Source organism: Exophiala aquamarina (assembly GCF_000709125.1).
Source record: "Exophiala aquamarina CBS 119918 chromosome Unknown aczIA-supercont1.6, whole genome shotgun sequence".
Taxonomy (NCBI): domain Eukaryota; kingdom Fungi; phylum Ascomycota; class Eurotiomycetes; order Chaetothyriales; family Herpotrichiellaceae; genus Exophiala; species Exophiala aquamarina.
In genome coordinates, this window is record NW_013550582.1 from 1,292,845 (window position 1) to 1,316,267 (window position 23,423).

The 23,423-nt window shown below is 48.8% G+C and overlaps 6 protein-coding genes across 6 annotated transcripts; 4 read left to right on the top strand and 2 right to left on the bottom strand.

Annotated features, from left to right (window-relative positions):
* Positions 1-598: 598 nt before the first annotated feature.
* On the top strand, positions 599-2,500 carry A1O9_07829 (uncharacterized protein; the record flags this gene model as incomplete). The annotated part of the gene is made up of 1 exon (XM_013403384.1): positions 599-2,500. One exon carries the CDS (start codon positions 599-601, stop codon positions 2,498-2,500), a length of 1,902 nt encoding a protein of 633 aa, XP_013258838.1.
* A 1,169-nt stretch (positions 2,501-3,669) lies between these two features.
* On the bottom strand, positions 3,670-6,309 carry A1O9_07830 (uncharacterized protein; the record flags this gene model as incomplete). The annotated part of the gene is made up of 3 exons (XM_013403385.1): positions 3,670-4,385; positions 4,483-4,825; positions 4,963-6,309. 3 exons carry the CDS (start codon positions 6,307-6,309, stop codon positions 3,670-3,672), a joined length of 2,406 nt encoding a protein of 801 aa, XP_013258839.1.
* Positions 6,310-8,615: 2,306 nt separating this feature from the next.
* Positions 8,616-11,886, top strand: A1O9_07831 (uncharacterized protein; the record flags this gene model as incomplete). The annotated part of the gene is made up of 5 exons (XM_013403386.1): positions 8,616-8,716; positions 8,766-9,301; positions 9,354-9,869; positions 9,916-11,362; positions 11,427-11,886. The coding sequence occupies 5 exons, from the start codon at positions 8,616-8,618 to the stop codon at positions 11,884-11,886; spliced, it is 3,060 nt and encodes a 1,019-aa protein (XP_013258840.1).
* Positions 11,887-13,664: 1,778 nt separating this feature from the next.
* Positions 13,665-15,243, top strand: A1O9_07832 (uncharacterized protein; the record flags this gene model as incomplete). Its single annotated transcript, XM_013403387.1, has 3 exons — positions 13,665-13,703; positions 13,756-14,681; positions 14,733-15,243. The coding sequence occupies 3 exons, from the start codon at positions 13,665-13,667 to the stop codon at positions 15,241-15,243; spliced, it is 1,476 nt and encodes a 491-aa protein (XP_013258841.1).
* Positions 15,244-15,499: 256 nt separating this feature from the next.
* A1O9_07833 (uncharacterized protein) lies at positions 15,500-17,444 on the bottom strand (the record flags this gene model as incomplete). The annotated part of the gene is made up of 8 exons (XM_013403388.1): positions 15,500-15,858; positions 15,926-16,045; positions 16,102-16,207; positions 16,272-16,655; positions 16,699-16,758; positions 16,807-16,863; positions 16,909-17,052; positions 17,103-17,444. 8 exons carry the CDS (start codon positions 17,442-17,444, stop codon positions 15,500-15,502), a joined length of 1,572 nt encoding a protein of 523 aa, XP_013258842.1.
* Positions 17,445-18,423: 979 nt separating this feature from the next.
* Positions 18,424-21,454, top strand: A1O9_07834 (uncharacterized protein; the record flags this gene model as incomplete). Its single annotated transcript, XM_013403389.1, has 8 exons — positions 18,424-18,774; positions 18,822-18,906; positions 19,014-19,113; positions 19,172-19,415; positions 19,658-19,718; positions 19,783-19,839; positions 20,827-20,943; positions 21,021-21,454. 8 exons carry the CDS (start codon positions 18,424-18,426, stop codon positions 21,452-21,454), a joined length of 1,449 nt encoding a protein of 482 aa, XP_013258843.1.
* Positions 21,455-23,423: the final 1,969 nt, after the last annotated feature.

Sequence of the window (23,423 nt, forward strand, 5' to 3'; positions counted from 1 at the left end):
AAGAGCCATGGTAATGCCAAGACATCAATCACGTGACTCAAGACACCCGTCCGCTGCACCGAACCAAAGCTCGACTCGACCAAATCCTCCTGACCTCTCCCAGCTTCCAAGCTTGTGGATCAAGGCAAAATCCCTTAACATAAGCGAGCATGCCTACGGCATCCCTCTCCACTGGCTAGATCGAAGCCACCGCGAACTGAGACTTCTGACAACTATCGAATTTCGACCAAGCAAACATCGAGAGTACAAGGTACCGAGTATTCCGTACTGCCAATCAGCACGATCGATCGGGTCGACCTACTCGGTAGTGTATTACATACTGTACCTGCAAGTTCGGCTATCGGCAAGCCCACTGGTGGCATCGCTCGCTAAGGCCTTTTACGTCACGTCCCGAACTCCCCCCCTGATGCTCCCAGAAGTTTGCCTTTTTCGACAGGACTAGACCTGCTAGACTCAGGTTTCATCGTCGTTCACCTTGCATCCCGTCGACTCCAGTCTGGGGGGCGTCGCCTCGCTGTTTCGTCTTACGGTATTTGCCATTAGTTCGCCCTCCGATTGCCTCTTTATAACGTTCCACTGCCTCGAGCCGAATGCTCTTATGGATACGCCTCCAGCGATCAAACGGCCATCCCCCTCCTCCGAAGACAATGGACCTCCTTCAAAGAAAGTCAAGAATGTTGCTGAAGAGCCTGCGCAATACAGCGATGCCGTACGAAAGAAATTGGCGGCGACCTCCCGTACGGGACAAGCCTGCGATAGATGCAAGGAACGCAAGATGAAATGCGACACAGATCCCATAGCCTGTCAGCCCTGTCGGCAGAAAGGCCTCCGGTGCTACACAACAGATCGCGTCACAGGTCAAGCACGAGAAAGAGGGGAGTCCAACCGGACCGAGAACGAGCTGGTTTACTTGCGAGACCAACTGGCTGCATACCAGCACAGATACGGGGCTTTGCAACGACTAGACACAAATGGGGTTGTTTCTACTACACCGGCGCCCGCTTTGTCTCTTGCTCCTCCTCCTCCTCCTCCTCCTCCCCCTCCCGTGGCTCCTACCGTGCAGTCATTCTCCTCAATCCCCGATTCGATATATGTTGGATGGCCCTCCCCAGATCATTCGGATCCCTTGCACTCTGGGCCAGTCAAGGGAACACTAGTAGATGTTATGGATGGTACAATTGATATTGCAGATTGGCCATGTGAAATGATGCAGGATGGAGATAAGGATGAAATCGGGAGGTTCAACCTGTCCGGGACCTCAATCATCAACACGATAGCTGGGTATCAGAAAATCGAGGACCCCGGTCTGCCTTCCAAGGAAGACGCACTAAAAGATGCCAATCACTTTCTTGTCATCGTGTCTCAGTATATACCAGTCGTCCACCGAACCAGCTTCCTCGAACTTGTTACCAAGTTATACGACCGGCCTGCGTCTATACGGCCTGCCGAGCGCGCGCAGGTAGCCATGGTATTTGCCATTATTGCCCACCAAACCGCGGTCAGGAATCATCAGTACTCAGCGGAGAAATTTGAGGATGCTCATCGATACCTCCACTATGCACTAGGGTTCTACCGCGAACTCTTCCATGATCGTTCAATAGCCTCAATGCAAGCCATGGCCTTGATCATCATTCACTTGAGGAACCTGCCGAAGCCTGGCATCTCTTGGACCTATAGCCATAAGGTCCTTGTAAGGGCGATTGATCTAGAGTATCATCGTGATCCGGACAAGATCACATTGCCTCCAGGGGAAGACGATCCACTCTCAAAAGAGTTACGAAAACGAATCTTCCATTCCATTCTTGGTGTCTGTGTAACTACAGGGTGTAGGGTAGGCTTACCAGCACCATGGCAATTCCAGCACATCGACTTGCCACTCCCAAAAGCCATCAAAGATTCGGAAATCTCTAAGAAGGGCATTGTTTCCGAGCTATCTGGGCTATGTGATTTCTGGCCGTGCCTACACCTCGCAAAACTCCTGCCTTTACTTACGGAGCTGCATAACAACGTCCATGCTGTGCGGAGAGCACCCTCGGATTATGTCAAGACTGTCGAGGTCTTGAACAGTAAAATCGTTGCCTGGAGACAGGATTGGGATGAATCCATCAAATCTGAGCCCAAACATGTCAATCTCTTGGTAGCAACGTTGTTGTTTGAAACTTGGGCCGCTGAATACCAGCTGAACCTACACCATCCTGCTTGCTGCACAAGTAATGATCCGGAAGTGCAGGACCGAAACCTCGAAATGTGTCTGAAATCCGCCAGACGACTCCTGCAAACATTTCACACCCTTTCTAGCAAGTACAAAGGCGTCGATTTCACTTGGCATTCAACATCGGCTTATGCCACTGGCTTCGGGATTACCTTGTATTATTACAAGCGACGACTAGGTCGTGTCAGTAGTGAGCAGTTTGAGACAATGCGGAACGAGTTAAAGGGCTGGATATCGTTGATGGCTTACGCTGACCTAGTGCTGAGTACGTTCCCACTGTGTGCTTAGTGAATGAGATTGGCTAATTGCCTGGTTCCAGGAACTGGCAACCACCTGCAGAGACTGTTTCAGCCTCGTGTACAAACCCTCGAGGATGAATACAGAAGATTAATCAGCGACAACTCCACCAAATCACCCCCCGCGCAGGGGCCTTTTACGCCTGTTAACGGTCCAAATTTCTCCCTCCAATTCAAGCAGGAGGCCGCGTCTCCAGCAGTATTAGCATATCCGGATTCACATTCAAAGAACCTTCCACAGCCAATTTTCATGCATTCACAGAACTCCTTGCGTGGCCAAATGCAACCGCAATCACCAATAAACCATCCGAACCAGTCTCCACTGAATTCGTCTTCATCACAGCAGCAAGGTCCATCCCAATGGCCATCGTCACAACTCGCTTTTCTTCCCCAACCAAACACGGTCAATCAAGCTTCATCTCAAGCACATCGCAGCCCATCTTCTCCCCTTTACGCAATCTCATTCGGTCATACTCAACCTCCAAGCTCGGCTTCTACGTCCGTACATTCACAGTCGCAGTCAATACCCACTTCGCTTGCATCTTTGCTGAATGAGCCTCGAGCTAGCATGTACGTTAGCTATCCAACACCGCCTCATACGCAGCCCACGCTTCATGGAGGTGATCCGACAATGAACTTTAGTCCCACCCATTATTTCGATGGCCATGGCTCAATCGGTTGGCCACTTATCACCATGCCACCTGAGCAGCAGTCGCTATGATCTAACTGCGTTATTTATACTGATAGGAACCCTACCCAGGAGGGCGCACCTGGCCAGGGAAAGAAACACGTTTATGAACAGAGATGAATATCTCCAATAAAACATATACAGTTAATACGATTCAATGCACATGAGCAGAGTAAATAGCTTATTAATAGCAGCATGCCGATCGTACGAATACATTTATGGAGAGCGTCAGAAGAGGGAAAACCAATAGCATATATCTAATCATAATGAAAATGATCTTTCGAGTCTATTGGTCTGTCTCACCTTTGCGTCCGAAAACGCCAAAGGCAGGAAGGTATTAAGAGAAAAAGAAAGGAGCATCCGCCACCCCTGCCAGAAGACAGAATCGCCAGAACGCTACTAATTTCCCACCTCCCAGTGGGTGCTAGTCCTCTCCCCCAAGCATTAATCATCAAAAAGTCTGAAGATTTCGCTCACACATGCGGAATCCGCAAGATGTCCCTAGCGACTTCTGCATATGTCTGCAGCTCACCGTCGACCTCTTGCGCCGACCGACTCTGATATCCGCCGTCCCAGAACATCGCACCGGCGAGATTAGGCAGGTTCTTCTCCCTGGCCGCCACGAGAAGCTCCTTGTACGTCGCGATGGTCACATAGCCGATGTCTTGGGTTTCCGTCCAATTAAACGCAGGGGTGCCGATGAGCATCAACGGCATCGAAATGCCGTTGTTCAGCTGGAAGAAGCCAATGTCGATCGTGTCGCCGGGTTGCTGACGCTTCCCGTTCCTAAGCATGCGCCGCGAGAATGCACCGTTCCGTACCTTCTCGCTGCCGCTGCCGCTGCCGAGCCGGCGTGGCGAAGTTGTTGGGCCACCAGCCCGGCGTTTCTTCATCGCCAGTTTCGTCTTTGCAGGGACGGGTTTCGTGCCAGACAGAATGTCCGACCAGTCCTGTAGCGAGTCCAAGAATCCCTGGCCTGCGTTCAATTGGCAGGGTGGATTGTTGTAGAATTGCACGCTGAAGAAGTCGATGGACGGGAGAAGCTCCGCGATCGGGTTGGATAAGTCTGGCAGTGGGCACTGTGGCGCGGCGGTCAAATAGTAAGCCTTGGTGGAGTCGCTGGCCATCAGCTGGCGCAGTGTTGATGCTAGCTTCGGAAGGTATTGCTTATTCTCGGGCTTTTCGTTATCTAGAGCAAAACCAGGTAGAGGAAGTCGTTAGCAGAAGGAGCAGCGAGTTGAGCGAGTCGGCGAGGTTGTCGAGGTTCGCTGAGTCCAGAAACTCACCGAAATCAATCCCATCAAGCACGACAGGCCCATACGGCCGCGTCGGAGCGATACCAGTATCGACACCGCCTAGGAACAGATTCCACAGCCTATCCGCCAATATTTCAGCGTCAGGCTCGCTAGGGATGTTCAGGTCGGCGAAGACTCCACCGGCACTTATGAGAACCTTCTTGCCCTTGTCCTGGCAGTCCTTTATCTCCGCTGCAAATCCGTCGCCCACACAGTCCTTCAAGCCCCATGCGCCCGCGCCCTGTTGACCTTGATTCGGTGCCCAGCAGTGTGAACCTTGGTTCATCGTAATGTTGACTTCGCCCCCGAGGAAGAACCTTGTTATGAAGCCGATCTATAGAAGGTCCGTAGATGTTAGCACTTGTGACGGCAGCGGACTTTGCAGCGTTTGTCATCGTGCTTTTACCAGAAAACCAACAAATGAGGAGCGGTCAATATCATCTGTTTGAGCGAAAATTCATGCAAACTCACCGTTATGATGTCGACACTATCATCAGCACACACTGAGGTGAGACTCGCATCGCTGGTGGTTTGGCCATAATATACAAGATTGAGATTGCGCGCGGCTGGGTCGAAAAAGTAAGTTGGGCCCGCGGGAGTCGCAGTGGTGGTGGTAGTAGTGGTTGTGACTAGACTACTTGTCCTTGTAAAACCTGTGTCAGCGGTCGTTTTAATGCTGGTCGTTGCTGTGATGTCGATACTGGTAGTTAGCTTGGTCGTGGTCTCCGGTGTGGTGGACGAGTCCGGAGGAGGAGGACTTTCAGTCGTAGTGGTCTCAAATGAAGTGTATGTGGTAGATTCAATTGTTATAGTCTCAAGCGAAGTGGACTTAGTGTATTCAGATGTCGTAGATTCAGTTGTCGTGAAACTACCGCCGGTTGTAGTAGTACCTGTTGTCGCAGGTGAGGCAGTACCTGCCGACGTACTGATGAATGATAAGGTGGAAGTGGTTGTGATATAAGTATTGGAACTAGTATCTGCCGTTGTGGAGGTTTCGCTTCCAGTGGATGTGGCTTCCGGAACGCCGGAGATGGATCCTGTCGTTTCGCTAATGCTTGTTGACGTAGACGTAGTATAATCACTTGAAGCAGCCCAGGCAGGTGTGATCGTAGTAGCTGTGATTGTACCATCCGTTGCTGTTGGAGTCGAGTTACTGCTCGATGTGGTCAAAGACGGTGTCCTCGCGGTTGAATCACTAACAGAAGTCGAGTCAGTTGTTGTGGTTATGGTCGTAGGAGCCAAAGTAGTTGCAACTGAGTTAAGAGCGGTCGTTGAAGTGCTTGCATCCGAAGCCGTGGAACCCAGCTCTGTGGTAGCAAGGGATCCGGTGGGCGCTCCTGTGGTCGTGTGAGTCAAATATGTCATCGAACGGGAGCTTTTTGTCGGAGATGTCGAGGTAGTACTGGCGGTGGACTGTGGAGTGGAAGTTCCAGGTAAACCTGTCAAGCTGCTTGTGGCCGATGGATCGGGTACGTTGTTTTTAATGAATTCAATCAGAATTCCCAGAGATTTGCCAAAGCTTTCTATCAGCGCTGATAGTTTTTCTATGTCAATAGCAGGTGGTGGGGGTGGAGGAGGAAGTGGTCGAGGTGGTCGTCGAAATCCACCATTACCAAATGGTGGTCCAGATCCCGGGCGGAAAAATTGTCGATCTCGGGGTGCAATATCAGACACATATTGGCTTTGAATCTGTTTGAGGGCCTCCAAATCGGCCTGCAAGTCTGTCACTACCTGAAGGATGTGTGGCTTTGAGGCGAGACATAAAGATAGACACCCTATGATAGAGATCAAGAAAAGTAGCCTGAGCATGACAATCATCTTATTTTGCCTGAACCTGACACTGCATGCTGAAACCTGGTTTCCGCCAGCCAGTAAACTTATATCTTGATATTGACATTGTTACGGCTTGGTACTCCGAGACATGGTCATACCAGTCTCACGGACATTTGAGAAGTCTCACCTGAAGAATGGCAACTTGAGACCAAGAAAGGGGGAGTAATTTTGTAATGGTTACAACGGTCGATGCATGATGGCAAGCTTCTGCACTGCAAGGTCTGAGAATCCCAATGGCTGTATACCATTCAAATACGAAATTCAGATAGGCGCGTTAGATTCAGAGAGATCATTGCGCGTGGAGGACCTACTTAGTAGTTACCTAGGTAGTTTCACGAAGGCTTCAAGGGCCCTTCCGCTTTTGCTTATCGTAGCGATGCATCACTGGGTTTAAAGATCTAGGTAGGCTACGATGATAGTGACGCTACCCGCCATTCGATATATCGCTTTAGAAGATGCAAGGATAAAGTATGCAACGTGCCAGGGATTAACTTTATGAGACATGAAAATACCACATGATAGTTAAATGATGTTAAGTGGATTTGCTGCCAAGACACGCTAGCCAGAGGCTCGCAAGCTTTATATCAATATTGACCAGTGCCTCAAATTTCAATCCATCGAAACTCGAACCAGCTCAGCCAGAACTCACGAGCAACCATAGAATCTATCTCAATACGCTTTTGCATCCTATACAGGGGATATTATATCAAAAGGGGGCTGCTTATGACGAAACAATGAGGCGATTTCATCTGTATGAAGGACTTTAGTCTTCGAAAGGCAACTATCTTAAAGGCTTTGAGCGCTATCGAGGTCCAGGTTGGCCCGTAACTCGAAACATTCAAGTTTCGATAGCATTGTTTCTTTGTGATATCAGCGACAGTGAGGTCAGTCTTTGAGGTCAAAGCCGTTCAGAGCTACCCCTTACTACTTGTGCATACATTTTCCCCACCAATAATATGCTCTTCCGCTCACTCTCCAAGGTGATAGGTGCAAGGATAGCCTGGCTTTTTGAGTCTTCGCCATCATCCTTACAGCTGAAAGGCCGGAGTTGATGGATGACTTTGTGGCTTATCATGTAGACTCGAAACAACTGCGTCCCTGCTTAGTTTCCCTTGCGGAACAGCCTTCGCCGCTGGTTCGAGGCTGAACCTTAGAATAAAACAAAATTCGCGGATCAAATCCTTACCAGATCGAAGAATGGAGCACTTCCTTCAAGAGCATTGATAATCGGTGATTTAACAATGTGCTAGCACTGAGGCTCTGGTGATGGCAATGTCGACAGTATGATTTTCTTCTACTATACCTCCTTCAGGCAATTCTATAGACCTAAATTTCGATCAATCAGGTCGTACTACCACTTTGAATATTTTTGGGTGTCGGTACGGGCCGGCTCCTATAATATTTAGTATCGATGCCCTCAGGGGTTTAGGTCCTATGAATGAGATGAGGTACAGTATGAACCGATATTGTGCAAACCTCGCTTCAGACTGAGAGATCTTGGAGGGCTGCAGTGAATGAGAGACTTGAATTTTTGTCAGGAGGTGACGGTTCCATGTGCCGATAATTTAGTATCACGCTGAGCTGTTGGTAGACAGAATGTTTCGAATATAGAATATTACTAACTCACCGTCTAGAACCGTTTGTGTGGTGTTTAGCTTGGCCGTGAAAAATGATGCCTAGAGCCTATCGAGAGTGAAATGAGTTTCTACACTGGCGTTCACTGACTGTAATTGACTCCCGATCGCTACTTTTTGCTGAGGTAAGCATGTACAAGAAAATCCAGGCCCTGGAAGAGCCTTACATGATACCAGATACTTAGGTAGTTTGTAGCACGATGTCTAACCGGTGAGCATCCAAGGGTCACTACATGGTGCATACCTCGGCTGGAATCGTGAATTATTGTGACACCTAGAGGTGTCACAAAGATCGGGCGCAAAAAACAATACGAGACTTGGCTGCAGCAAATCCTACCTGAAACCGGCATGCTGTAATTTTCAGTATAACATTTGTTTCATACCGCACAAGTTGTTACATTACCCTGATACAGGAAGCTGCGGTGAAGTGACAATTCCGACGAATAACAAAACGACAACTCTCTACAGCGTCGCGTGGGCACGGGCGCACATGATAGACCACACCACAGTGAGACAGCCTGATTCCAACTGAGTCCAAGTCGAAGTCGATAGGTACGATCAACATACTTCTCAGCAAAAGTGAGGATGACACGCCACCAACTGTGTGTCTTGTGAGCAGCATCCCCTCTCATTTCCACCCAAAGCGAAAGCGCAATCATGACTCAAATAAAGAAATCAACCGCCGACAGCAATCTGCCAACAAGACCGCTTGCATCATCAAGTTCTAGTGTAGGCAATACAACTTCTGACCCATCTACGTACGTAGAGAGACACCTATATCATCATCTGGACTAATCATCACTACAGTGCCGACATCAAAAGCTTGGTAGAACAGTGGACAGAGATCTTCGAGGAATGCTTGCAGAAACTTTCGGACGGTGAGCGTAAAAAGCTTCATGCCTTTGACCGGGAGAATCTCGCCACAAGCCTGGGGCACGATTTCAGGGAATGGAAACTCCCCGACTCAGTAACCATCGATGTCCGGCCTTTCTTCGAGCATGCGAAGATTCTTGTCCAAAAGCTGCAGGAGGCCTTGAAGCTACCTGGACAACAACCGCAGCTCAAATCAGAGTTACTTGATGGTGGCGGATATATAATCTTGTGGGTGAGTACGGTGTGGACCCTGAAATTCGAGGCTGAGGTCGAGCAGAATAGCAGCGCGGATCAAGAAGCTGTCAAGAAAGCTCGATCTCTGCTGAAATTTGTCGTCGACCACATCAGCAATCTGCACACATTGACATCGGTCCCATTGGAGCAATATAGCCGTCCGTTAACTGAGTCTTGCATTGCAATTATTCAGCTGTTGTCGATCTCCACTGTCTATTTTGGCAAACATGCATTAGGTACAATATCATTTAGACAAGTATTGAGCCACAGCCACTGACAATTGCCCAGACCCTAATACACTTGAAAAGAAGCTTCGGATCCCACAAGATCGATTCCACCAGGATATGGAGGAAGCAATAAAAGCTTTGCAAATCAGAATGCAGTTTTTAAGCAGTGACAGCGAGAGTATTACGACCCAGCCATTGGACAAAAGCGCCCTTCCCAAGTCAGATCCTGTATGGATGAATACCCCTTCGTTACAGCATGGCCGTTTTGTGGGTCGGGAACGTGATCTTGAGTCTGTTGAGAAATTCTTTTCTGATTTCCAAAGAAGTAAAGGTCCTTCGGTGGCCATGTTCTACGGCATGGGCGGCGTCGGGAAGACAACCCTTGCAATGCAATACTACGAGACACAACGGACAGATTCAAGTTCACATCCACGGTATTCGTATGGCTTCTGGATCAACGCAGAATCACAGTATTCGGTTGACCAGTCCTTACATGACATGGCTCTTTCGCTTCGTCTTCCTGTTTCGAATGCGCAGGAAGCATATGTGGAAGTGATGCGGTGGCTCAATACTAAAGGTAAGTTTGTCTGCCTTGGAAAACATTTTAACTGACAATGATGCAGCAAATAAGCACCAATGGCTTATAGTGCTCGACAATGTGGATGTAACAGATCCTGATGAGAAGAGGAGCAAGGAGAAAATAGAAATGTTCCAGAAACTGATGCCAACTGGTTCAGGCCACGTCATAGTTACAACTCGATACTTCTTTCAGCATGCCATCATCCGAGGATTCCACATTTTAAAGCTGGATCCGGAAGAAAGTCTTTTAGTCTTCAATACCTACAGACGCTTGTACAATTCGAGCGTTGACACTTCGACCGAAGAAGAGCACAGTCGGGAATTACTAGAGCGATTCGACGGTCTCCCCCTCGCAATGAAAGTCGCCGCACGGTATATCAATGACTTGGGTGGAGTGAAGATTTTCCTTGACGAATACGTGGCATTAGAGGACGAATTTCTGGAAGAAAACGATAGCATGTCACTCCACCAGAAGCTCAACACCATTTGGGAACTTCCTTTTACAAGGCTCTCAAATGAATCATACTCCAATGCCCGAAAATTGTTTGGAATCTTGTGTCTCATGGCTGCAGACGATATCCCAGTGCAAGAATTGTTCAGTCCCAATCAGGCTCTTGATGCAGATTTCAAATTTCTCGAAAGTGGATCGAGACTGGAGCGTATGAAGTCTTTAAGAGGGTTGAGAGACCTTGGATTGATTGATGTCGACAACCTATCATCCAACAGTGCAACGATTCATCGAGTACTCTCAGCTGCCTTTCGAAACAGCACTCACGGTCTCCAGTCTGCAGATGCATTACAACTTGCAGCAGATACAGCCGCGATTATCTTGAATCGCCTCTTTCCAAAGCACGAAGGAAGCAACCCCCTGTGGGAAAAATGGGATATGTGCTCGAAATACATGAAGCATATAGAAGCCCTGGTGCAGATATTCGAAGAATCGGAGCAAAAATCAACAATAACCGGGCGACGGAAGCTAAAGTCTTCGAAAGCAATGGATGAGCTGATGAAAAGCTGTTCCTGGTACCAAGTTGAGCTTGGAAAGGCAAGTGGTGCTCTGAAACTTCTCGACTTCGCTGAAAAGATCTCCTTGGACAAGGAGAGCAAAGAGTACGCCACTATATGTCAAGGATACGCCTGCGTATATTTACAGCTCAATCACCTCAAGGAGTGTGAGAAGTGGAACAAAGAATGCTTGCGGATCCGTCAAATCCATTTAGATGAAAATGACCCGGATATTGCCAACTGCCGATCCAATTTAGCTAACCTATTCACAGCTATTGGTCAATTTGAAGATGCGAGAAACTTGATAAGTCTGGCAATGAAGCCATTGAGCGAGGACCGACGGGAAGACCGCTCTTACCTCGCGATGCGATGGATGATGATGGGAAGGACATACCTCCGCGAGCGCCAGCTTGACGATGCTGAGAGGTGGTTTGACAAAGCACGACCCGTACTGGAAAGTCTAAACGCGGCTTTCATGCTTCTCTTGTAAGTTGGTCCTGATACAGTATGCCTCACTGCTTTACCTAGTTTATGCTGACCGTTGGTTCAGTCTGGCGGTAGACCAAGGCAATCTTGCCCTTCAACGAAAACAGTTCCAAGAAGCATTAAAGTACTTTGAATCTGGTCAAACTGCAGCTGAGCGAGACCAGGCAAAACATCCTATTGCAGGAGTACTTTCGTATAAGACATCTCTTGCATACTTCCATCTGGGAGACTATGCTGCAGCTAGAAAGGGGCTGGACGAAGTGATAGAGCGGGCACGCTTGGACCACCTGAGTGGGGCGTGCAAGCTGTCTGGCCAGGAGCCGCGAGCTTTGAGACTAAAGGCTCAGATCTTCGCTCAGGACCCAAAAGCAACGGATGCGGAGAGAGTAGAAGTACTGGAGCTGGAAGAGAGAGCTACTAGGTTGAAGAATGAGCTGTCATTGACCAATAGAGGCATACATGTGAAGCTTCCGGAGACCGAGCAAGAGGAATTTGACCGCTTGCTCAGTGGTTATTACCAGTGAGGGCAGGAAATTGGGAGTCATTTAGGACTACCTAGGCCCCGGTACAAAATTGGGCGGTGATACTTTCTACCTGATTGACAGCATAATCATGATTGCTGAGTTTCCGCTAGTTTCGATCTATCCGACATCACACGCCCACATCCCCTGCAAGTTTCCTAGCATAGAAGACGTTGCTGCCAACCCCGAGTCGAGACATGTCGCGTCTCTCAACCAGTGTAGGAGCCCTGCCCTGTACATGACTTTGTTACCTCAAGTACAGTCCTTTGACCATTGTACCTTTCCTCTTAGCAACCTAATGTGCACCATTGCTGTCAGTGCCATAGCTGTCCATCTGGCCTAGCCTTGCAATGACGTCGACTTGCTTGTTCCCGGGCAAGTTCCAGGAGGCAGGGTGAATTTCTTTTCCTGGTTCAAGGCCCAACAGTTTCCATGGTTCAATCTTGCTCTTAGCAGCTAGGTCGGCGGAGAGCGGCTTTGAGGTGATGGTATCGAAGATGTCGGCAGCCCGTGTGCCCTTGGGCTGAATGCTGTCTTTAATCATCCTGACTGTAGCTAGGATTCCTAATGCGTGGCTTCAGCGATGGGATGACAGAGTGATTGTCTTGAAGTTTGAACTTGGCCGTGTGAAGGCTGTGTAGACTGTCCTCAATCTACCTGATGAGACAGCGGAGGTGTAGCCAGCAGGCTTTTGTATTCCCCAGAGAATGCGAGCCGGTCCGAGCGCTGGAGTGAAAGATACTGTATTGCGAGGATAAGTGAGTTACCTGACCATACACATACAGCAGAGTTGGTAACTTCCCCTCGCCCCTTGAACCAAACGTGTAAGTGAGGCGATTAGCCTACGTGGGAGACTGCTTCAGCCATTCTTGGACCTGCGGAAGAGTGATGTCGAGCGTGAGTTGGGCTGGAAGCGTGCCGTGTTTATAGCCTTGTTCAACTGGCATAGCTCCGTCTGCGCGTTCCCTGCTAGCGGCTGCCTTGCATCCGGGAGTTCGAGGGCCGAGACGCCAGAGTCTCTGTCCCGGTTGCTCGCCAGCAATAAATTACCTCCTTCTGGGGATCGCCGATCAATCGCCAAATAAACAGTTTGGGCCTGGTTGGACTCCTGCAGTGTCTTTCTTCGACCTATCACCTGCACCTCGTGGGTTTGTAGTGTCCTAATCAAGCGTACCTAGGACCTCGTACTACGGTATTGTAAACTGTGGGTCTAGGTTTTCAGCCTCCTGACAAGAGTCCAAACCCTAGTCAGTGAGGAGTTGGTCAACTACCCCGTACTACCTAGTTAGCCACTACGTCGTCAACGAGAACACTTTGCTTCTGACGCTGTGCCACCCCTCCCGAGACTTTAGTTTGCTTGTGAACTCCTGTGAAAGCGGTAGCTCGGCTAGACAGTATACTGCTGTACTGTCAAGAGCAAAGCCTAAGAGCACTGACACATCCCGGCGCGGTGCGCAGTGGATCGCCTGACTACGTAGTTTGCCAGAATGTTGTGTGGCATCCAGCTGAGAGTTCAACCGGGCGCTACTACAAGCCTCGCCCAGGCTGAATCTTCAGAGAAATCCATGTCGAGGACTCGAGGCTGGCGACGCTATGTAGCTGCTGAGCCATTTTCACAAATGCAACTGTAGGACTAGAAATTGTTTCCTGAGGTATGTGAAAGGTCTCCATGCTTACCCTACTTGTTATACCAATGACTCGATTACGGCCTCTTCAATTGACTAGCTTGTGGCTCACACTTCGGACCTGTGAGAAGCTCACCGGGTTCTTGTCTATCCCTCATGAAAAGCCTCCTGTTGAATTGGAAAGGTATACTGCTTGTAAGATCGTGTTCCCTATCAGACTGAACTTATACAGGATTGACAATTCTAGGTTGGGCGCAAGAAGGGAAAGCCAGTTGACGAAGAAGAGATTGATCTTCCAAGTAGGGACTCGAATTCGCACTCCGTTGAGCTTTTGAAAAGCATACTTCAGCTGAGCGAGCGAGATTTTGCTGAGCAGCGCGCTCACATTGAGCCCTATCTTGGTGCATATGTAAATTTTATAATGAGCAACTTGGAACATCTGCCATCCGAGCTGCTTACTATTCTGAACGAATCACCTGCGGAGAATGGTACTGTCTTAAGTTCGAGTACGGAGGCGCAAGTGACACAGGATTCAAGACCTGGCTCAGATGCATCTCCTAGATTGCTCAAACCATGGCCTGAAACGTGGTTCAAGTTGCTAAGAGTGATGCTGGACATCCTATCTTATAGCCCAGAGACGTATCGGCGAGGGCCCGAGCTGAACGCTATACGAGATGGTCTCATCGGAAAGGGGGTTCTTAAAGCAGACGTAGACCTTCAAAGAGCCTCTCAACTTGTGCTCCGCGTTTTCGGTTGGTTGACGATGCTGTTTGAGCCACCTCTCGAGTATGAAGAAAATGGGGAGACCTCTTTTTCGCCAACAAAAGACTCATCGAAGGTGCCTCAACCGGGATTGAGAAGAGCAAATACCTGGACACCTCGCCCTATTGCAGTCAAGTTCTATGATGAGAGACCGCTTGTTGATACTGTCCACCACATGCTGAGAGGATCGCCCTTTCCCCAGCCCTTCACAGCTCCGTCAGACCCACTTAAAGGTTGCAATCTAAGCTATTATACGCTTTCGAAGCTTGCTGGACTCAGGATCCATTGGACAGAGTCGCTCGGACGACATCTCGAGCTCAATAAGATCAGCGGGACGTTGAAACTGTTCCGTTTCCCTTCTTTCTGCGCACTTCTGAGCCTAGGAACGTCTGAGAGGACATTTATCCAGAGGTAAAGTGAGATCAACATATTGGAAGCTGAGATTCGCTGACTTCAATACAGTATCTACAAATCTTGTGAGGATGACGACGATGAGCGAGATGCTCACCAAACTACGCCCTTGACGTCGCAAGACTATCTCCAAGAGATTTTGTACACATACACCGTGATATTTGGCTGCGATGGACTCAGTCGTGATGCACTTGCGCAAGACCTCAGGAAGGGGAATATAGAGTTTCCTTCCTTAGCCCCAGACCCCCTTCTCCGGCGCCTTTGCGTCACCGACTGGCTCAAGGAGTCTTCCCCAGAACTCAACTTTGGCGACCTCAAGTTGTCCTACTCCCCAGAAGACGACTTTCCTTTTTTCGGCAAGCGACTTTCAGTGCTGCAGGATTACACCCTGATGCAGGCGCCCAATAATTGGACCACGTTGTGGCTGGACAGGCGAAATCCCAGAGAATTCTACGCATTCTGGGCTGCATTGATCTTCGGCGTGTCTGCCCTCTTGTTGGCTTTCATACAAATAATTGGAATGATTGTGCAAATTATTGCGCAGTATCAGAGTAGCGGTTGATAAGCGGAGGTCTGCCGTTTTGTAGCATGAGAGGAGCCATTTGGAATGAGTGAGAGGTACTTGTAAAGTCATCATCTTGTGATGTTGTTGTACCAAGTGGCCAGCGCGCTGCGCTGTCGCTGACCTATTTGGTGCAATGAAGAAACTACAGAGCGGTACAACATTGATCTTCTATCTCAGTCATGGCTGTGTCTCGACGTGCATGCCTTCTAATTTGTCTCCAGTGACGTCCACATGCTCATCGACGGCGGGATGGTCACAACAAACTCGGTGGTGGCTTTCTCGCCTCGGGAAAGGTCTTCTCCCACATGGCCATAACGTTGACGAGTGCCCTCTCATCATTAGGTCTCGCGATCACGTTCACACCGTGTGCCCTTCCGTTGAACTCTGCGAAACCGAGGGGATAATTGGCCACAGGGCAACCTGCAGCTGCAGCCACACTTGCAAGGCGTCCTCCAGCAGGCGCGATGATCACGTCCACGTCATTGCCGTCAAGATTAAGGATGACATCAGAGAGTTGGGTCTTGCGCATGCGGTCGAAAGTTTCATTATAAACGATCGCCGACATTGGTTCATTCTTGACCGCGTTTTCAAAGTTGCTTTGGTTATCATAGCCTGCATAGCCAGATTAGAGCAACAAAGAATAGGGAAAGGAAGAGGACTTGTTGTCCCTGTGACTTACCAGGTGGGAGCTCTTTTTCAGCATGGTCTTTGTTGAATTGGACGATATCTTTGATGGTCTTGATATTTGGTGCTTCCAGAAACGACAGAAAACTCTCTAGGTTGTCTTTGAGCTTTGCGCCTGCATTTGGGAGTTAGTGATTTCCTAAGCAACAGGCATGATATCAGTGTCCATACGTAAGAGGATATCGAGCTCAGGCACAAGCTTCTTTAGCGGTAGGTCTTTTGCAATTTTGGCACCCCCCTTTTCGATTCTGCGGCGAGCGTCTTCAAATTCTGAGATCTAGTGTCTTTGGTCAGTGGTTGTTGATCCTGAGTACTCAGGGGTACCAGATTACATTACTTACCGACTGGGCAGTAAAAGATTGGTTTGGCTTGGTCACGAAGTCTGCTGGCTGCCATTCGTGAGGGTCTACGAATCCGACCTTCAGTCCGTTCCAGCTATTGGGGAGTTCTGATGCTTTGATTTGAGCTCGACCAGGGTTGGATACAGTATTTACCAAGTTGAGCACGTCAATTGTGGTCTTGGCTAGAGGACCAAGGCTGTCGAAGTCTGGGTTGCCCGGCTGTGCGCCGGTCATATCAACCGCGCCGGGGGTCAGCTTAATGGCGTACAACGCAGCGCGATTTGCTGGCTGAACCAGTGATCCATCGGTTTCACAACCAATCGAAACAGGTGCAAAACCAGCAGCTACTGCAACGGCACTGCCAGCCGACGAACCACAGGGTGCCTGTGGGCGTCAGTGACTTTCAATACGCAATGATCCAACTTACACTGTGGCCCATGAAGGTGTCCCCAGGTACTAGACCTCCACGGACATAGGGAGATTGAGTCTGAGAAAGTCAATATTTGAGTCATATAGGGCAGGGATCCGTATCTACCTGTCCTCCAACCGCTGACCAGCCCGATATTGTCAAGCCTCGAAACGCACTCCATTCCTGCTATCACTTAGAGAAATCCTGATAGTCTGAGGGACTTTATACCGTTGGGTTAGTTTTGCCAAGAATGATTGAACCAGCACCGAGCAGCTGCTTGATGACAGCAGCATCCTCCTGGCCTTTTGCGCCTTTGAGTGCAAGGGAGCCGCATGTGGTCTCTAAGCCGAGGCTTGGAGTGGCCATGGTATCCTTACAGCAATGTCAATCGTCAGATGTTACGGGACTCCTAGGACACTCACTTTCACTAAAATTGGAATCCCATGCAGGGGCCCCAGAGGGACTTTGGTATTCCGACGTTCTTCATCGAGTTCACGGGCTCGAGTGAGCAGTCTTTCCTTGCCCGTGACTGAGGTTAATGCATGCAGTGCAGTCCCTTTCGAGTTGTGCTTCTCGATCTGATCTAGATAATACAAGACCAGGTCTTCCGAAGTGAGTGAACCGCTTGAAAGCTGGTCTTGAAGCTCTGCTGCTGTGCTTTGCAGCACATCGACTTCTCCTACGCCTTGACGAGGGTGAGTCAGCAAGGCCATCAGCTGTCTCGCGATCCTCTGTAGACGTGAGGCAGTACCTTGCGAGCCCATTGTCCCAGTATGGGTGCCGAATGAGGATTTCCACTGGTTGTCTCTAAGGACGTTAGACGGACAAAAAAGATGCCTTGAGACTTGAGTGAAAGAAAAGATGCAACCAACGGCAATCGCCGAGACCCAGAAGAAGCGGAGGAGTCGAGGAGCAGAACTGTGATTGATGATCATTTCATTCTCTCGATATCCATGAAGATTAACTTCCAGACACCATTAGGCTGAGCCTTGTTATGCGTTGGAGGCAACCTGGATCCAAGCCTCAAACTAGGCACACAACCCCCGCCCCCTTCCAATCACGAGCATGCGCCTCCAATGCGGTTCTATCCTCACGTTGAGTCGCGCTTGCTGACACATCACTCTTCGTGGTGGGGTAGCTTGCTTTTCGTCTGACCGGGTTAGTCCCTATCGTGTGGGCATATCAAATGACACCTGAGCCGAGATTACACCATGAGGATTTAGCTACGCAGGTACGTCCTGTCATTACAAGACCCGACCTTAGGTCAGTACCGTACATGTGTTCTTGAATTTCGCTTCAATTTCAATTTCACCGTTTCTCTTGATTTCGGAGTTAGGGGTGCTCGCAGATAAGGCGGCCAAGCTCGAACCATGCATGTACATGTCACAACTCATTCTATCACCACATAAAGTACCCTGTTTGGTTGCGGCTCGATGCATATCCTTTTGCTCTCCTGCAGGCTTGCCTGCCAAGCATCCTGGCCTGTCGTCCATGGCCCCCTTGACTGGACTGACAAGGTTCATCTCCTAGTTCACATGATCCTTTTGAGCCGCAATTTTCTGAGAATTCTGTATCAAGGTAAGCTTGATCCGAGACCCAGAGTGTTGTCCATGCACTGTATTACGCTGTCGAGGTTTGACACAAAGTGGCAGCAGAACTGACCAAAGCCATAAGATGGCCCCGTTCTATCACTATCGACAACATGGTTGATGCCAACACCACTGATTCTTTTACCTGATGGAAATGGCTACTTTACTACCCATTGATGGTCAAATTGAGTTCCTCGATCGCCAGTCCCTCTATGCAGCGCAGAAGCCTTTCGTTGCCATGGTCGAGACTGACAACGCTCACTTCGTTGATAATGGCGATGAAAGGCTGACCAACTTGAGCTTCTCCAAACACCCAGTGCAAATCCATGACATACGCTCTAGGTCCGACTGGGATATTTCAACACAAGGCTTTGTTCCATTGGCAATGCCCTACCAGGAGCCGTTCGAACTCGCGGACAGCTGGGTTCAGCCATATCGATCGCACACTGAAGCTATTTTGAAAGAGTATTTTGGCGCGCACGAAGTGATATGCTATGATTTCAAGGTTTGTGGAACCTATTATGTTCTATTGGTCATTGTCTAAAGGCGCAGTATCGAACGACGGCACCTCTTGTGCGGACTTCCGTGAACTTGAACGATCCGCTTCGGGTGGAAGGCCTCCCTACTGGTGCTCATGGTAGGCGAGCTTCATCGCAAGTGCAACTTTCAGGCTAATCAAAACGCAGTTGGTTTGTCTTTCTACGCTTCAGTCAAGTTGAATCCCTAACCACTTACCGCTTCCAGATTTGAGTGTCAGTTATGCGCCCGAGATACTACGAACCATATTGCAAGCGCATGGAAAGTTGGACTGTCTGCAGCCGGGCTCGAGAATACGAGTTGTGAAGTATGCATCCCCCTGCTTCTTGCTTTCTGCCCGAACCGAAGAACTAACCCTGCCGCAGTACTTGGCGCCCCGTTAGCAGCTCAGCTGAACGCCAACCGCTAGCAATGTGTGACTACCGCTCGATCGACGTCGACGACGATATAATAGTTACATATCGAGTGTGCCCCCATCGGGTGAATCAATTTTACTTTCTGCACTACAATCCGAGGCAGCGGTGGTACTCGATCTCTGCACAACAGCCTGACGAAGGGGTCTTGATGCTGATGTACGACACACACCCTGAAGACGGAGCACGATGTAAGGTCTCACGTATATTCTTGACTGCGTCGAGCTGACCGTTGACTGCTTCAGTCTGTCCCCACGTTTCGTTTTCCAATCCGACAGCAAATGATAGTTCACCTCACCGCGAGAGCGTGGAAACTAGGTGCATAGTCGTGAACAGGTGACAGCCTGCTTGGAAATTGTGTTCTGAATAGATGATTGGGGGCTAGACCAGTGACCAGAGACGTGGACTTTGTCGGGTTGTCTGGCTGATGCATCTCAGGCTAGATCAGACCAGGTACACAAGTCGGGCTACATGGGTCTACTTTCCAAAAATCAAAATGGTAAGCTTCGCAATATGGGCAAATACTCGACCTGGTGCCGGCTCGGGCAACTTCACAGTTTCAGGCATAGGAATTAATTGGGCACTACCATCTCGATCAACTCTCATAAAACAGGACAACTGTAAGTCTGGCCTGTCAAAATGTTAAATTGAAATGCACTATTGTGGCAACTTGCAGGCTGGATACGGGTCTGACTAGGGTACTAGGAAAATTCCCGCTGACCCCGAAGCAATCAACTTTGAAACGGCTCGACTGAACCGAAATGCAACACAATGCTGACCAGGCCGACATATCCATATCTATGTACCTATATACCTAAGTACCTAGATATGTACCTGTGTAACATAGCGTTTCCATTTTCTTGGCGCGCTCTAATTCTCAAATATGGGTAGTATGTCCAGCAGTTTGGGACATTTTCCGCTCATATACGTCGTGCAAAGCTTCAGTTCTCTTCTCGATTAGCGTATCATAATTAGTAATTGAGGCAGGAACTGAGAGCTCGGTACCTCGTAACCATCCCGGATGCTCTCTATCACCCTGATTACTACGCGAATATCATAAAGACTCAAGAAGAGTTGAATTCTCGCATAACCTTAATGGCATTCAGCCGCGAAACTATCATACAGTGCCTTCGAACCCATGTGGGATAGCCGCCTTAGCACTTTACTCAGGTGTTATGTTATCTGGCTTAGCCTCAGCATCATCTTACGCTGCTCAGCGTGCTTCACGCTCCAAGACGCGTCATATCTCGAATTGGGCTCAGCTGGTTAGCAGATCCTCAAAACTCTCCATGCACGAGCTTCGAGGACACTGAAATGCCAATGCTGCAGGTTCCCCGGGTCAATAAAAGCTCCCAGAAACTCATAGGATCAGGTGATCAGGCAATTTGGCAACCCAGATTGCTCCACATATGTCCAGATAGAAGCAATTTATCCCTTCAGCTAAGCTCTCGATGGCACCTTGTAGGAACGTAGACATCAAAGGCACAAGACACCGGCTCAGTGTAAATGACATTTTGCGGGGTAGTCGCTACACGGGAACACCTCTATGCGCGGATTGGCGTTTTCAGAATGACCTCGCAGCTATCAATCACTAACTCTGTGGCTAGCCTCCAGCAGCAAGCAACGGCGACCTTTGGTTGACATCAACATTAGCTTTGCCATTTGGAAATGCGAGGCGTCGGTTGAATACCAGCCTCTCCGGAATGCCCTACCTCCAAAGCGCCGTGACGCTGCCGATTATGGCCATTGCGCCAAATAACCTTCAAAATCGAAGCGTTATTCGCTCGTCTCCTCCCTTTAGGCAACTTTGTTGAGCTTTTCAAAAAAAAATATGGCAAACGCGCGTCAGAAATTGCCACTGAGTACTCAGCCTCTTCAAATTCATCGCAGCGTAGTGGGCCTTTCTCTCACTACGCTGGTATTGACGCGACTACAATTCTCGCAGCTGCTACCAGTGAAAATGCAGCCTTCGCCGCGAATCTCCTGGCATGTGTTCTAGCTCGACTATTTTCAGCTGCTACTGCAACAGCCTTGTGGGAGCAGATCGTGGATCGACGCATTAAGTTAGTCAAAGAAGATGTGCAGGCCCCTACTCCCATCTACACCTTGTTCGCTGCTCATTCCGATCTTTCTACACAGGACTTTGCAACTTGGGACGCAAGTGCTCGAGCATGGCTAGCTGCTGGGGACGAAATGAACTATAAACGGCAAATCTCTCTTGAAGACAATCTCTAGCAGAGCCTCGAAGGAATATAACTCTCGGACTGCAAAATCATTGGTCAGATGCGTCTGGTAGTATCTATTGGTTATTGCCATTGTTACGGCTTCAATACTATCGCAACAGTGAAACTATCACTGCACATGTAGGTCTCGATACAACACACGTGTCTGTCCAAAAATTTTGCCCATGTGACTCTTGGAGCAGCTGGCTATCATTTAACGACGAGAAACACTACATACCAGATGAATATTTCGGCTAGAATCGGATTGAAGAGCCATAACTTCTATCTTCGAACTTATCAATAATATATATCAGAGTACTTTTTCCTTTACCGATAAAGGTAGTGCTGTTTAGTGTTGAATTTGATTTTAGGAGCTTAGAAAGCTCCCTGTGACCCTGTCAGAGCGGGTGCTATAGCCCCTAGCCATTAAGCTAAAAGAACGTGGAGTATCGACACGAATGTCGATATCACAGGCAATCCACTATCTATACGTATTCTTTGGCATCCCGTGATACTACCTTACTTCTATATTGAGCTTTCCGAATATTAAGCTAGGTATTTAGGCCTTAAATTTCTCCTCCGAGTATTACTATATAAAGATATAAACTTCTCTTTAAAGCTAATAGTACTCCTTACCAAGGTTATTTTGTTCTATATGACTAACTATCTTCTAGTTTTGTCGAGTAAATCATTATAGTATCACCTATAGCAGTATAGATACGAAGTTTACCTACTAAGTTATTCTCCTTAGGATTCGAGTTATAGGGCTACTAAGTGTTGCAGCTAGAGGTAAATCTTTAGGTCCTACGACAACGATGATAGTGATAGCAATAATTAGGACATCCAAGAACTCTTATAGTGCCCGAGGAATCTAAATAAAGACACGAATAATATAATAATGACAGCTCCAGAACCGAGTCCTCTAACCCATTTTGCGAGGTTTCCGAATTAGACTTGAAGAGGTGCTGGGTAGTTGTCTGTCTGATGAAATCTTGCCGTAAGAGCTGTTGACACCGACACTGGTAACCAGATAAGTACCCCAGGGTCAGGTAGGAACATTGGTGGTATTCGAAAGCTACTTAATAATATTATTTGCAGTTTTCTATGCTGCTTTGGAGGAAAGCGGTGTGTGTCAGGATTATCGACGCTCAAGAATTGTTGCTGCTATCTCGTGGTCCACCCTGGGCGCTTTCAATATCGGACGAATGATGACTCATTCTCGCCAGGAGAGAGAATGTTTATCTTAAAATCCAGAATTGTCCATCAACGCCAAGGAAGGCGCTGTAATCCGCCACCATCGCTCCTGGGCTCTAGTGTGCTCACCGGCACGGGGACGGTTGTTACTACGGAGGGTATACTCCCCTTGCTCCGCTCCATAATGACTGGGAGACTGGCGTTTCCAACATCACGGGATGTATAATGTGGTTGAAGACCCTTGTTGAGCAAAATGCGGACTTGACCTTCCGCGATGCTGGATGTCGAGAGCGACACATCAACACAGTGGTTGAGTTTCTTGGGTGGTCGACTGATTGTGGCGAATTGAAGTCTTCCATCAGTGCCGAAGGTTCGTACGACAACAGCACCATCCTGCTCCAGATGCTGCAAGTGAGAGACATGGATGATTCCGCCTTCTTTCTGGTCGAAAATAAGGCTGTTGGCCTTTTGGACCGGTGATTTTGGCTGCTTAGAGAGCTCAAACGCTCTGCGAACGGCCAGTTCCTCAGTCTGGCACGGATTTGATTGGATTCTGCTTGGAGTGGTACTGTCCAGCATGTTTATTGGGGCGCGCTTTGGTACTTCAACAATGAAAGGGATGCTGTTGATGGAAATGTGATCACAGACCCACCCAAATCCTATTGGGGCATCGGTGCGTATAAATAGCGACCGTCGTTCGCAAATGAGAGGTCAAAAATCGGAGGCTCGTGTACAGGGAAAGGATTGCTGTAGGGTGGTATATCTTCAAGCCGTGTTATCGGTGCATC